Genomic DNA, 12750 nt, shown 5'->3' on the forward strand with positions numbered 1-12750 from the left:
TAGTTTTGTCTCTCTACACTCATGTGCCATTTGTTCAACATCCATGCAAACTCCTGGCAAATTACTGTGTTTGTGCAGCAACACGCGCAACTGGGTAAACTCAGTCAAGTGAAAATTTGTGCATTTTCTCACAAATGTATGCCTTCAAGTAGTTACTAAAAGTCAGAGCCTACTGAAGTATTACCTTTACACATGTCCAAAACCGCTTCTTATTTCTCCTGGTTCAGTGGATAGATTAGCTCTGAACAACAGGAAGTATACTAATGAGTTGTATACTTGGCAAATTGTTTATTTCCTGTCTGTCTCCTGCTCTGTATACTGGAGTTACCACAGTTGTTTTAGGGCACATAATAATACACTTTGTGATGCTGATTTATTTCAAACATACAGTATATGACAGAAACAACTATGGTGTCTTTGTTGGGTTTTTTGCTTATCAGTCGTGTTTTATTTTCAGTAAAATACTGTCCCGTCCATGCCTGTCTTTAGCTTTATGTTCCTCTTAAACCTCTCCACGGCAAGCCTGATTTGAAGCTGTATCAGCTCAGCATCATGAAACCTTGAATAAGCAATCAGCTTTTAATGCAAAGAGTTTACTGATTCTAAAGAGTGCCTTGAAATACCCAAAGGTTCTGAAACCTTTTCCAATATGTGAGCAAATTATTCATTTTTGCTGAATGAAGTGGGAGTATTTAAAGTAATATGATCTTTGTTAAAGGAAATATGAGCAAAAAACAGAACTATTTCGCCTAAATTAAGGAAGAGGACTGTTTTTCATGTACAAACAGTGCCATTATAAAGCAGAATGGGATCAAATATACTAAACTATCAGTTTCCATCATGATTCTGTTTTACTGCCCCCTAGTGGCAGGATGTTGGCACTGATGAAGAACAAACATGAAATAAGATCAGACAAACATGACGAGTTTTGAGATAAACAAGTGTGCAAATAATCATAGAAGCTGTTTAGGCAACTCAAAAATAAATTGTTGTTTTTTAAATTCTTCACATTTTGACCTCAGTTTTGTACAGTTCTCCTTTCAAACATGACTTTGAGAAAGGTAAAAAAAATAAGTTTTAAAGGGTACTGTAAGAAAAAAAACACTTTTATTAAAGATCACAAAAAGTATAAAGGAAAGGTTATTCAAAACATGATCCAAATTCATCAAATACAACCAATAAAGTACAGAAAGATCCAATGTTTCAAATTTTAAAATGATACAACACAAATTGAACAGACATTGTGTTTAAATAGTTGTTTTTATTGTCATTCAGTAAGCTGAAAGTCTGAAACAAGTTAAAAAATGGCGTAGTAAATAAAAAATACATGTGAAATTACCATTGCAATTTAGATGTTTTTGAGAATCTTCTCAAAATTTGGTTGTGGTTTGGTTGTTTTGCAGGAATAAGTCAAAACTAACTATTTCCAGAAGATGGCAGCAGTATCACTTTCAATGGCTTATATACTAGTATATAAGTAACTAATATAATATAAATAATATAGTATATAAGTCATTGGTAACTCTTTCGAAATGGAAAAAAGACAAAGAGGAAAAAGATTTATTACAACCGGATACAGCCACTTTTATTTTGAAGCTGGCGCTCTTATTTTGAAGCCTGTTCCGGCTCTGTTCCCGGAAGTCGGCTCCACCGTCTGCCTCCGGTTTGGTCGAGGTGGACTTAATTCATTAGTTTCCATGAAGTTTCTCAGCCTTCCTGCTGCGTGAATGAGACCGAGCTCAGCCCGAACATGCAGGTTCTGACTCCCCATGTTTACTGGGCTCAGCGGCACCGAGAGGTCTATCTCCGGGTGGAGCTGAGCGACGCAAAGGTAGGAGGACATCCATCCGTCTGTCCATCCATCCATCCATCCGTCCATCCATCCATCCATCCATAGCGTTCAGCTTTAAAACACACACTCCTCTTTAACACACTGCACAGAAAAACAGGTAAAACGGATCTAAACTTTATTTGTTTTTAGTGACAGCGTTAGCAGCTAATACAATTAGCTCTAATGTTATGCTAGCTGTTAGCTAGTGCTGTTTACCTTCAGTAATTTCTACTTAATTAAACTTTGTGTTGATGACAAACACCTCAAATATAAATTCACATTTGTCCTGTGCTCTTGAAGTTTGACTTTAGGAAGATTTTGTATTTTATAAAAAAAAAAAATGTGCTAAATAATGTTAAATGTTATTGTCTCATTCAGATTAGTTAACCTTATTTTGTAGCTACTCTGTTATAATTACAGTAAGTTAGACCAATAAAAGTGTTATTATTTAGTTATTGATTTTATGGGCTATAATCTTTCAATTGACCAATCAATTAACTGATGTGTCTGTCTAATATAAAGCTCCTAACTGTAAAAGAAAAGCTAAATCATTATTAAAACTAATACCAAATGTTTTAAAGATTTCTGTGTTTAAAACAGAATTTCTGTGTTTGACTTCGTATTATTTGTTGCTACACTTTAGTATGTAATGTTAAAACAGGCAACTTGTGTTAACAAAATGATCACAGTACAGAGTAAGACATGAATCGTCAAACATTTAATTTAACTTAAGAAACATACCAAGCTGAAAATGTTGGATGAGTTGTTTGTTTCTTTCTGTGTTTTGCATAAAGCTGACGGCAGCTCGTTCTGTTCAGTTTTGCCTGAAGCAGCTGATCCACGAGATTGGTGCTGTCATGTTGGACACGCAGTCATGTAATATTAATGTGGCTTTACAGGAAACCCATTCCCTCACCAAAGGAACGAGCTACCACCTCATTTACAGCCTATAGCAGCTGCGCCCTCTGTAGTCACAGGGACTCGGTGGGTTTAAAACGCTCAGAAAATAAGATTAGTTACCAAAGATCCTCCTCAACACATGCTGGTGCTTTTTGTTCTTGTCGGCAAGGTAAAACATGCATTAGTAATACTTAAAAAAAAAAATGTCTTTATCCCCTCATCCTGCATCTGTTGGACAACATTCTTATAAAAGATGCATGAAACTTTTATGGATCTTGTTGGATTTAATGACAGCCGAAGCAGGCGAACAGGAAAACAGCTGCTGACTTACACCACAGTCATTCATGTTAATGAAGCCAAACTGAACTCAAACTACAACCCAAATTACAAAAAAAAACACCTTGGGACACTGTGTAAAATGTAAATTAAAAAGAGAATACAATGATTTGCTAATACAATGCAATAAACCCATATTTTACTCACAGTGGTACTTAGTAAACATCAAAGGTTAAAACTAAGAAATTCTACATTTTTCTTTGTTTTCCTGGTGGACAGAATAAAGTAATTCTGAATTTAATGACAGCAATACATCTCAAAAGGTTGAGACAGGACAGGACCATCTCCTCTTCTTTTACCATCAGTCTGTAAACATCTATAAACTGAGGAGAGCAGCTGCTGGAGGTTTTGGAGGGATTGTTGTCCCATTCTGGTTTGATGGAGGATTCTAGCTGTTTAACAATCCTGGGTTGTCTTTGCTGGATTTTTTTGTTTTTTGATGCATCAAATGTTTTTTAATTGGTGAGAGGTCTGGACTGCAGGCAGGTCAGTTCAGCACCCAGACTCTTCTACTATGAAGCCATGTTGTTGTAATGGATGCAGGATGAGGTTTAGGATTGTCTTGCTGAAATTTGTAAGGCCTTTCCTGAAAAAGACATCATCTGGATGAGAGCATATATTACTCTATATCCTCTATGTACTTTTATGCTTTATGCTTCTTTCCAGATGTGTAAGCTGCTCATTCCGTAGGCATTAATGTACCCCCATGCCATCAGAGAAGCAGGCTGTGGAAGTGTTCCTGAGTCCATGCAGTGATGTCAAGAACAGAATCAGACCTGTTGTTAATGCAGTGCTGCCTGGGGGTCTGAAGATTGGGAGTGCTCAGTATTGATTTTTGAGCTCGGAGATTTCACCAGATTGATGATTTTTTTTTGATATTATGGACTGTAGATGATGGGATAGTCAAGAGTCTTCACTTTACAAGACACTGTGGTATAGGTAGAAATTTAGTTGTGGAAGTAAAGACTTGAATGTTGTTTTTGAACGCTGCTTTAAACAACGGCTGCTTGTGTATGCGACAGCAGCGATCGGATTCTCTGACACCGAAACGTTTTGAACCCAGGAATCACCCAGCATCGGCATGAAATGGCACTTGTGCGCTACGGACGGCTGCAGTCAATAGTTTTTTGGGGTTTTTTTGTGCTTGTGCGAGTAGATTAACATCAGTAACATTGGTGGATAACGAGTGCTGTTGGTGCTCCACACCCTTTTCAACGTGTAGCAGCAAACCAACCTCACTGTAGGTCCCAACAAACATTCATGTGTTCACCGTGTTGGATGGAACCGCTCTCATGCTGGAGACTGAAGCGTCTGTGCGCCTGCGTGTCATCGAAATCCAAAAATGTAACCTCGGCATCAGAAAGTCTCTACCGTTTTCAGATCGTCCCCGTGCAAACAGGGCCTACATTCCACCTCGTGATTCTGTCCCTTTGTTAGGTCTCGCTTTCAGATTTTTGATGCGTCTCTTTTCATTTTCTCTGACAGAACGTCGACATCAGCCTGCAAGAAAACAACACACTGCAATTCAGAGGTCTGTGCTCCCACCTGTGTGTGTGTTTGTGTTTAATTTGTACCGTCTGCAGGTTGTGTATGTAACGTGTGTTCGTCCAACAGCGCAGGGCCATGGAGCTAAAGGGGACAATCAGTACATGTTCACTCTGGAGTTCCTGGAGCCAGTCAAACCTGAGGTACTGACCGTTTGTCGTTCTTGTTCTTACTGTGTGATGGAACTGTGATCTGTGGTGATTTTTGTGTTTCGGGGGTTAAAACAACAGAAAGCAATAAGGTACGTAAATAACAGGGTTACAAATATCAAACAGGAGGCCAGAAAGGTGTGGCTGCAGTTATTTTTATCAAACATCAGGCGGTTTTACATTTACCCTTTCTGCTACAGATTTAATTTTGATTTGCAGCGTAAAAGGAGAACTTGGAATAAATATTTACAACATGATGGTAATAAGACAAGGTAATCTGTTGATCCAGCATCTTTTTTTTTTGTTTTTGACCTGCCTGAAGGAAAAGATTGACTTTTTCTTGTGTACATGCCTGGGGATGGCTCACAGATCGATTCAAAGGAACATCTTGTTATTTAATCACATTAAACCTGATGGCTGACACGTCCAGTTTGTCGAGGTTCAGGTTGGAAGAAACAGTAAAATTAAATGTCTCTTTTTATTATTAAAACTCAGTCTGAGCCCTCGGTACATTTAAAAGGAGCGTGTCCTTCCAGTGGACACAATAATGTGTTTCAGATCTGAAGGGAACATGTTTGTAGATAAATTGGACCATCCCACACAAGGATCCAATGATGAATTTGGCGTTTTATTTATTACTCATTCTACAACATGTTTTTAGTTTCAGTGAGTGGGCTTTTAGCAATTTGCATAATGTCCTCCTGTCTATTCATGACATACAAGTTGTATACACCACCATTGTGTGTATCATTTTATTTATAGCTTTAAGTGTATTCTTTGTGCTTATTTTAAAGCTGTAATTCTGTACATGGTTGTTAAGAAGTGAGGATCCTCGACGGGGAGCAAATAAAGTTCGATCTGCTGCTGTGCTTCTTAGATCCACCATAAGTCCACTCAGCGCCAGGTGGACATAAAGATCAGAAAGCAGGAGGAGCGCTGGTGGGACCGGCTGACGCTGCAGGAAAAGAGGCCTCTGTTTCTGGCTCCCGACTTCGACCGCTGGCTGGACGAGTCTGACGCTGAGACGGAGCTCCAGGCCAAGGCAAGACCTTAAAACCGTCACACAAACCACTCAGGAGTAAAGAGAGTAAACCCTGTTTCGCCCCAGAGGGGGTTGGTGTTGAATGGTAACAGGTTTACCTTTCTTTTTTGGTCTCAATTGCTAAAAAAAACCCAAGACTTTTGTGATGTGGCATTTTAAATGAATTCAGAGTTGGAAACGTAGCCGATCGTAACGCTTTGTTTTTGTGTCAGGAAGAGCAGAGGCTGAACAAGATCAGCATCGAGTCGAGACTTCGGAAAGATCGTGAGTCTGATTTTTTTTTTTGAGTCTTTATTTTATTTTGATTACCCGTAATCTTTATTATATTATGGAAAGATTAGGAATGAATGAGTCCAACCAAGATATAGACAATAAGAAGCAACCAAACAGACACAAATATCCACAACTGTCCAAAAACCAAGATTACATCAAATTTAACATAAAATCACCTAAAATTTAATAACAAACAACTGCACCAGTGTCTCCACAGCTGTGAATGGTATCATTTGGAGCTCAACCATGGGCCATGATAATTTTATGTCCAGATTCGTTTGAATGATATAGAAACTTAGACATCAGATTTCGAAGCACAGCCTGCAGAGGGCTAACTCCAGCTGTCTCAGACCTCTCTTTTTATAATCTGTCCACAAGTGGGACCGATTACAGAAAGGGAAATCGTTTTGTTTTGCGTGTGTCAGTTGATCCTGTTTGTCTTCCTCTGTGTCCTCAGCCTACCTCGGTCTAAAGAAGGGCTACTTGTTCATGTACAACCTTGTCCAGTTCCTGGGATTCTCCTGGATCTTCGTCAACATGACTGTTCGGCTCTTCATCCTCGGTCAAGGTTTGTGTTTCAAAGAACTCCAGAACGAATCGGAGCGATTGCCAACAAGAAAAACAAAGCAGAACTTTGTGAGGAGCTGTTCGTCGGTGAGCTCACTGAAACGGAAACAGGAAGACGACACACAGTGGGAATTTGATTTGCAAATGTTCACCGTTGCAGATGGTGTCCCTTAAACACGTTTGTTGATGTCTCTGCGTCCGCAGACTCGTTCTACGACACGTTCCACACCATGGCGGACATGATGTATTTCTGCCAGATGATGGCCGTGTTTGAGGTCATTAATCCCTTACTGGGTCTGGTTAAGACTGGCTTTTTTCCTGCTCTGATACAGGTAATAAAAACAGGACACTTCCTATTTCACTGATTTTTTTTTTTTTACCCTGGGCATCAGTGAAGAATAAAATAACAACACCTGCTACTTTAGAAGAGAAAATAGTTCATTTTGTGCAGCAGACAGTCTCTAAATCCCAAAAATAAATTGTTTTAGCAGAGAGACGAAACCACAAACCACTTTTACTGTGACACATCTTGAACAATTCAACAACAAAAAAAAGAAACATGTAAAAGATAAATAAGATGGTTGTATAAGTGTGAACACCCTCAAACTAAAACTCTGTTGAAGCTGCTTCTGATTTAATCATCTTAGGACACCGTAGCCACACCTTCACCTGGTAATATTCGCCCACTCTGCCTTGCTAAAGAGCTCCAAGTCGGTCAGATTGTGAGGGCGTCTCTTTGTGCCACCCTAACAGATTCACTGAAGGTCTAGACTTTGGCCAATCCAAGACTTTTCCTTTTCTCCTGGTGAAGTCATGGTTTTAGTCATTTGGATGTTTTAAACGAATGAATTTCTTCATAGTTTCAGCTTTAGGCTAAATTAAAAAAGCAGGTGCTTTTCAGATGAGAAGGGGAAAAATCTTCAAGAGTCAAAAAGAAGTCCACTGGCCTTTGACTCAGCTCGCTCGGATAAAAATGGGCTCCAAGCTGCAGTTTTCCCCTCATGTTTTCTTATTCACTGAGGTCTCACTCTGCTCTGTGACGTGTTTCAGGTGGCAGGGAGGAACGTTATTTTGTTCGTCATCTTCGGCAGCCTGGAGGAGATGCAGAACAAACCTGTGGTGTTCTTTGTGTTCTACCTGTGGAGCACCATTGAGACCTTCAGGTCTGCTGCAGCCACCTTCCCCCTCCCTGCCCAGGAAGTGCTTGTTGTTGTGCATTTTACCATCGGCCCTTCTCTTTCTGCGTCAGGTACCCGTTCTACATGCTGGCCTGCATCGACACAGACTGGCCCGTTCTAACGTGGCTCAGATATAACCTGTGGATCCCTCTGTACCCTCTGGGGGTGGTCGCCGAAGGTTCGTAACCTGCCGGTCAGTGACGTGAAGCGGGCAGTGGCTGCTCGAGGCTGACTCTGCTTTGTTCTGTGGTCGTTTGCAGCCGTGGCTGTGATCCAGTCCCTTCCCATCTTTGACGAGAGCCGCCTGTTCAGCCTCTTGCTCCCGGCCGCGCTCGGACACTCGTTGAGCTTCTCCTACACCCTGCAGCTCTACCTGGTGCTCATGTTTCTGGGTGAGAAATCGTCCGACACAGTCGAGCTCTGTCCCCTCTGATTCAGTCTCTTTTACTGGTCAAACATGGTTTTATTTTATAGTTTGACAAAAAAAAATCTGCGACTTTTGGTTTTGGCATCTTCACTAACACGACAAGAAATCAGGAAAACCAGAAACACAACGTGAGCTTCAGGTCTTATGGGCTCCACACAGGGGAAGAGACGTCGTTCCATCTCAACTCATCTCCTGTGGAACTTGTGCGATGAGGCGACAATCGTTTGACCTCCTACAGCCAAGCGACCGGTGAAATTCGTGCATGTGAAATTTCGAGTTCGTACACGTACACGTGTCGCTGACTCATGGCACTAAAACCAATCGGCGAGGGTTTCATTGACTGACCAATGAGCGGAGAGTCTGCTGCAGTCTGCAGTCTGCAGCCACTTTCAACATCATTTTCGCTGTGTTTGACTTTCCTATATTATATGACATTTCACGCAGCGATTATCGAGATACACACGATGACACGGACTGCTTTGAAGATGTCAAAATCCCTCCAACTTTAGAACCAATCAAATTTCTTGGAGACGAGCGCAATTCGCAACGCTGCCGTCGCTGTCGCATCCTGTGTGTTGGGTTTCACCCCAGAGGCAATGAGAGCGATTTGTCGCTGTTGTTTGTCACTCTCCGTGTGTCGAGCGCATTAAATGGATACTTTGGCCATTTCGAATTGGTGTTCTGTGCAAACGTTCTAAACAATCAGTATCATACCTGTTGTAGACAGCGCTTGGATCGGCCTCAGTTTGGAGAAAAGACTTCCTGTTTGACAGGACTGATGAGCTAATGCTAGTCTGAATGCAGCCGAGAGCAAAGTGGACTGCTGTCATCTTAAAACCACTCCAAATTTCATATTGGTTCACAAAAATACAAGATATTTTTTAAACCGTTACAGCGTCGTCACAGATATGAACGTGTAATTCTGTGGTTATCTGTACGCAGCAGTGAGCTGTAACACTTCCAGCAGGAATATTAGAATATTTCTGACAAAATAACTGTGATGGGAAATTATCGGCCATGAAAAAGTAAAAAGCTTTTATTGAAGCCTTCACATGAACTACTAGAAATCTTTTTTTAGATTGGAGTTGTTTTAATACGGCAGCAATCCACTTTGGTCTTTCGGACTAGCCATTAGCTCATCAGTCCTGTCAAACATAACCTCGTCTGTTTAAGAGCCATCTGTAACAGGTAAGATAGGATTTTTGTTTTATAACTTTTACACAAAACACCACTTTAAAAAGGCTGGAATAGAAAAAACAGGTTCAGAAAATTTCTGATTTATTTGATCAAATTGACAAATTTCACAACACTGCGTTTTACAGTAAATTCTATTTTGAACATTAAATTTAGTGGTTCCTTCCCAGGTTCCTATATAATCACAAGGTTTTTACACTCTAATAATGAGATTTGATGCACAACATTCAGTTCATTTAATGAGTTTTCTTGAAGGTGTTTATGTGGCGTTCTGCGGTTCCCTCTGGGATCAATAAAAGGGAACAGATGCTAACAGTTCTGCCTCCCTGCAGGACTCTTCATCAACGTGCGACACCTCTACAAGCTGAGACAGAGACGGTACCGCTCCAGGAAGAGGAAAGTCCACTGACCCTCTGCCTCCTTGCCTCCTTACCTCCTTACCTCCTGTGGCCTTTTCTTCCTTTATTTTCTGACACTTAGTCTGAACTTGACTTCGCTCGCTGACTCACTGTCCAATGAAAACTTTAGAAACGCTGGACACGATGAACTAATCCGCACCTGCTTGGAGTTTTACTTGTTACTGGGTTTATTTTCCAGAAATAATCGTTTTTATTTGGACCTAAACGTCTGAGGTATCTGTCTGTGGTCGTGCATTTAATGTGGTTTAAGATGTTATTTATATTTATGTTGTTTGTTAATTTAAAAAGAATGGATGTTATTATTCCAGCCGATGGTTATATTTACCCTGAATGATACCATTGGATGGAGAATTTGTTGTTTTAATGCTTGTAGGTCAGATCCTTTCTTCCTGACACTCAGTTTCCAATCGACTGTAGATTTATGACTAAAACTGTCTGCAGAAGCACCGAAAAATACCTGAAACCAGATGTTTCCATCAAAACTTTATAAAAAGACAGAACCAGTTTGTTAAATCAGATGAAACCTTTCCTGTTTGCGGTCAGTTAGGATTCACGAATCATTCCTAGTTTCTAAATGTCCGAATGATGAGGGAGGATTTCTTCCTCTCCTCTAAGTGACCCGTTTGCAGACAGGAAGGTGAGGACGCCTTCAGACAAAGCCGAGATGATGGGGGCGTGGCTTTGGGAGCTCCTGATTGGTTGACGCCATCAGCCTGCTGGAAACGATTTCAAAGGTTCATCAGTTGTAGATTTACATCTGATGAGGACTTTCTGGGAGATTCATTCCAGTCTGTCGAGGGGGTTGGGAGATATTTTGCTAACAGACACTGGCAAAAAACATTATTGCCCACCTTTCAACCTTTTAGTGGTGAGCATCAGAGACTGTTGACAGCACCACTACACATCTGATCCCTGGACTCGCCCCGCCATCATGAAAGACGGGCGATCATGTGATCACCTGCGTGCACGCATGTTCATTTGTTTGTCTGTTAGCAAAATATCTCGTGAACCAGAGGACGACTTTTAATGAAACTCTCAGAAACTCATCGTTGGATGTACGGCTACAACTGAAGAACTTTTGAAGTCAACCCAGTTCAAGATGGCCGCCACAGCTAATCAACCTTCGTGAACACATAAGCGGCTGTAAGTCAGTCAGTTTTACAGATAATAAGCTGATCTTTAGTGGGGTAGTAGCTGAGAGTCGTCCCCAACACACGCTCTGATTGGAGGAGAGGTTTAGTTAAACACTGACCTCCAGTCCTTCCAGGAAAGCTGCTTCACTGAGACACTTTTCAGCTTCCTGTTTTAAAACCATTGATTCTGCGTCATCTTTCTGCATCGGGACAAATAACCTGGAGGATCACCGTCGTGCTGTTGAGCGTCTCTCTGTAAAAGCAAACCTGTTTGGGATTTTGTTTTGGGTTTCCTGCATGAACAGAACCCAGGTGTGAACTCCCAGTCTGACCCAACTTCAGCTGCAAACTAAAGGTGGGTTTGTTGTTTTCAGAATAAGATGAAGGGGTTCGGCTGCGAGGACTGCCAGCGGTTTCAGATGAATTAAACACTTAATGATTTTAGGTGAGACACCTCTGCATGAAAGCAGAGGCTGGGAGGAATAAAGTGTCACTTTAAGAGGTTTGTTGCCTTCAGAAGTCTTTATTTAACATATTGAGAACTAAACCGTCCTCAGGTGTGGGTGAGAGCGAGCTGCTTGTCTCAGCGTGTCCATGGGAGGGACTGGAGACACATCCAGGGTGTCCCCCTCCTCTCACACAGAGACTGATGGACACCAGCTCCCCTCAAGGCTGAACAGGAGAGCAGGTCAACTTTCACACAGTTGTTTTCCTGTTGGATTTTTCTGCAGGCTGCTTGTTTTTCAGCCTCACTTTGTTCAAATGACTAAACATTCAGCTCCTTCAGGACACGGTGCGCTGACGTCTGGTTCTTTTCAGCTTCGAGCTAGCCTTTTGTTGCTTTTAACTCTAATAATACTAGCTTCAAGCAAAGATCTGCACCCTGAGGAACACCTGAAACCCTGTGTGTGTTGTGAATGTAAAACTGACTGACTTATACTCATTTTTTTCTTTTGCTTCTTTTCTAATCCACATTTTTCAAGTATCAATGTAATAATTGTTAATAATAATTATTATTATCCAACAAAACCATTTTGTGGAAGATTTCCTTTGCATTCATGTTCAGTGTTTAAGCATTTATATGAGGAAACTAAAACTTTAACGTATGTACAAAACTTTTATATCTTATAGTTTTAAGGAAACTGTGGGAAACTGATCGCAGGAATCAGGACCTCCCCTCTTGTATAAAAGCCTCTATAAAACTTATTTCTTGTCCTTAGGAAATGAACAGCCTGGTCAGCAGCTGCTAAATGACAAGAACCAAGTCATATTAAATAATTCAAACGCAATCTGTTCTTTTTATTATTGTTTCAGAGGCCACTCTGTTGTTTTCACGAATCCCACAAAATGAGTCACAAACACACCGGCACTTTGTTTTTGTTTTTTTTTAAATGTAAATTGGGGGCACGCCAAATCACATCAGTTTGATACATGGCAACATCGGAGTGGACGGTGTGTGTGTGTGTGTGTGTGTGTGTGTGTGAGATATGAAAGTCAGCTCACATTCACTGTTTAATTCACAGCCAAGGCTGAAATGACTTGGTTTAAGCAGCTCCTATTGGCAAAACAGAAAAAAAAATACCTCAAAAAGCTTAAAACTTGGTTCAACTTAGCTGTAAATATCTGAACCTAGAGGGGGAGGGGGGTGATGTTGGAGCGTTTTTTTAAAACCCAACATCTGCACCACCTCACTGTATGGCTTGGGTTTGTTACGCAGCTACAATAACCTTTAATCGTGTCAACAATGACATTAGTT

General features: G+C 40.9%; 1 protein-coding gene across 1 annotated transcript; it reads left to right on the plus strand.

Moving 5' to 3' along the window:
* The first annotated feature begins 1632 nt into the window (after positions 1 to 1632).
* LOC108242096 (very-long-chain (3R)-3-hydroxyacyl-CoA dehydratase-like) lies at positions 1633 to 10686 on the plus strand. Its single transcript, XM_017426715.3, has 11 exons — positions 1633 to 1831; positions 4553 to 4598; positions 4682 to 4755; positions 5639 to 5803; positions 6016 to 6067; positions 6534 to 6644; positions 6848 to 6975; positions 7694 to 7806; positions 7893 to 7999; positions 8082 to 8213; positions 9775 to 10686. Exons 1-11 carry the CDS (start codon positions 1751 to 1753, stop codon positions 9849 to 9851), a joined length of 1086 nt encoding a protein of 361 aa, XP_017282204.1. The 5' UTR covers positions 1633 to 1750; the 3' UTR covers positions 9852 to 10686.
* Positions 10687 to 12750: the final 2064 nt, after the last annotated feature.

The sequence above is a fragment of the Kryptolebias marmoratus genome, linkage group LG15 (assembly GCF_001649575.2).
Source record: "Kryptolebias marmoratus isolate JLee-2015 linkage group LG15, ASM164957v2, whole genome shotgun sequence".
Classification (NCBI taxonomy): Eukaryota; Metazoa; Chordata; class Actinopteri; order Cyprinodontiformes; family Rivulidae; genus Kryptolebias; species Kryptolebias marmoratus.

What these genes read in the sequence shown, in the direction of transcription:
- LOC108242096 (XM_017426715.3), top strand. Translation starts at nt 1,751, where the DNA reads ATGCAGGTTCTGACTCCCCATGTTTACTGGGCTCAGCGGCACCGAGAG. An exon ending in TGGAGCTGAGCGACGCAAAG is followed by an intron (nt 1,832 to 4,552) that starts GTAGGAGGACAT and finishes TTTCTCTGACAG; the next exon opens with AACGTCGACATCAGCCTGCA. An exon ending in GCTCTTCATCCTCGGTCAAG is followed by an intron (nt 6,645 to 6,847) that starts GTTTGTGTTTCA and finishes CTGCGTCCGCAG; the next exon opens with ACTCGTTCTACGACACGTTC.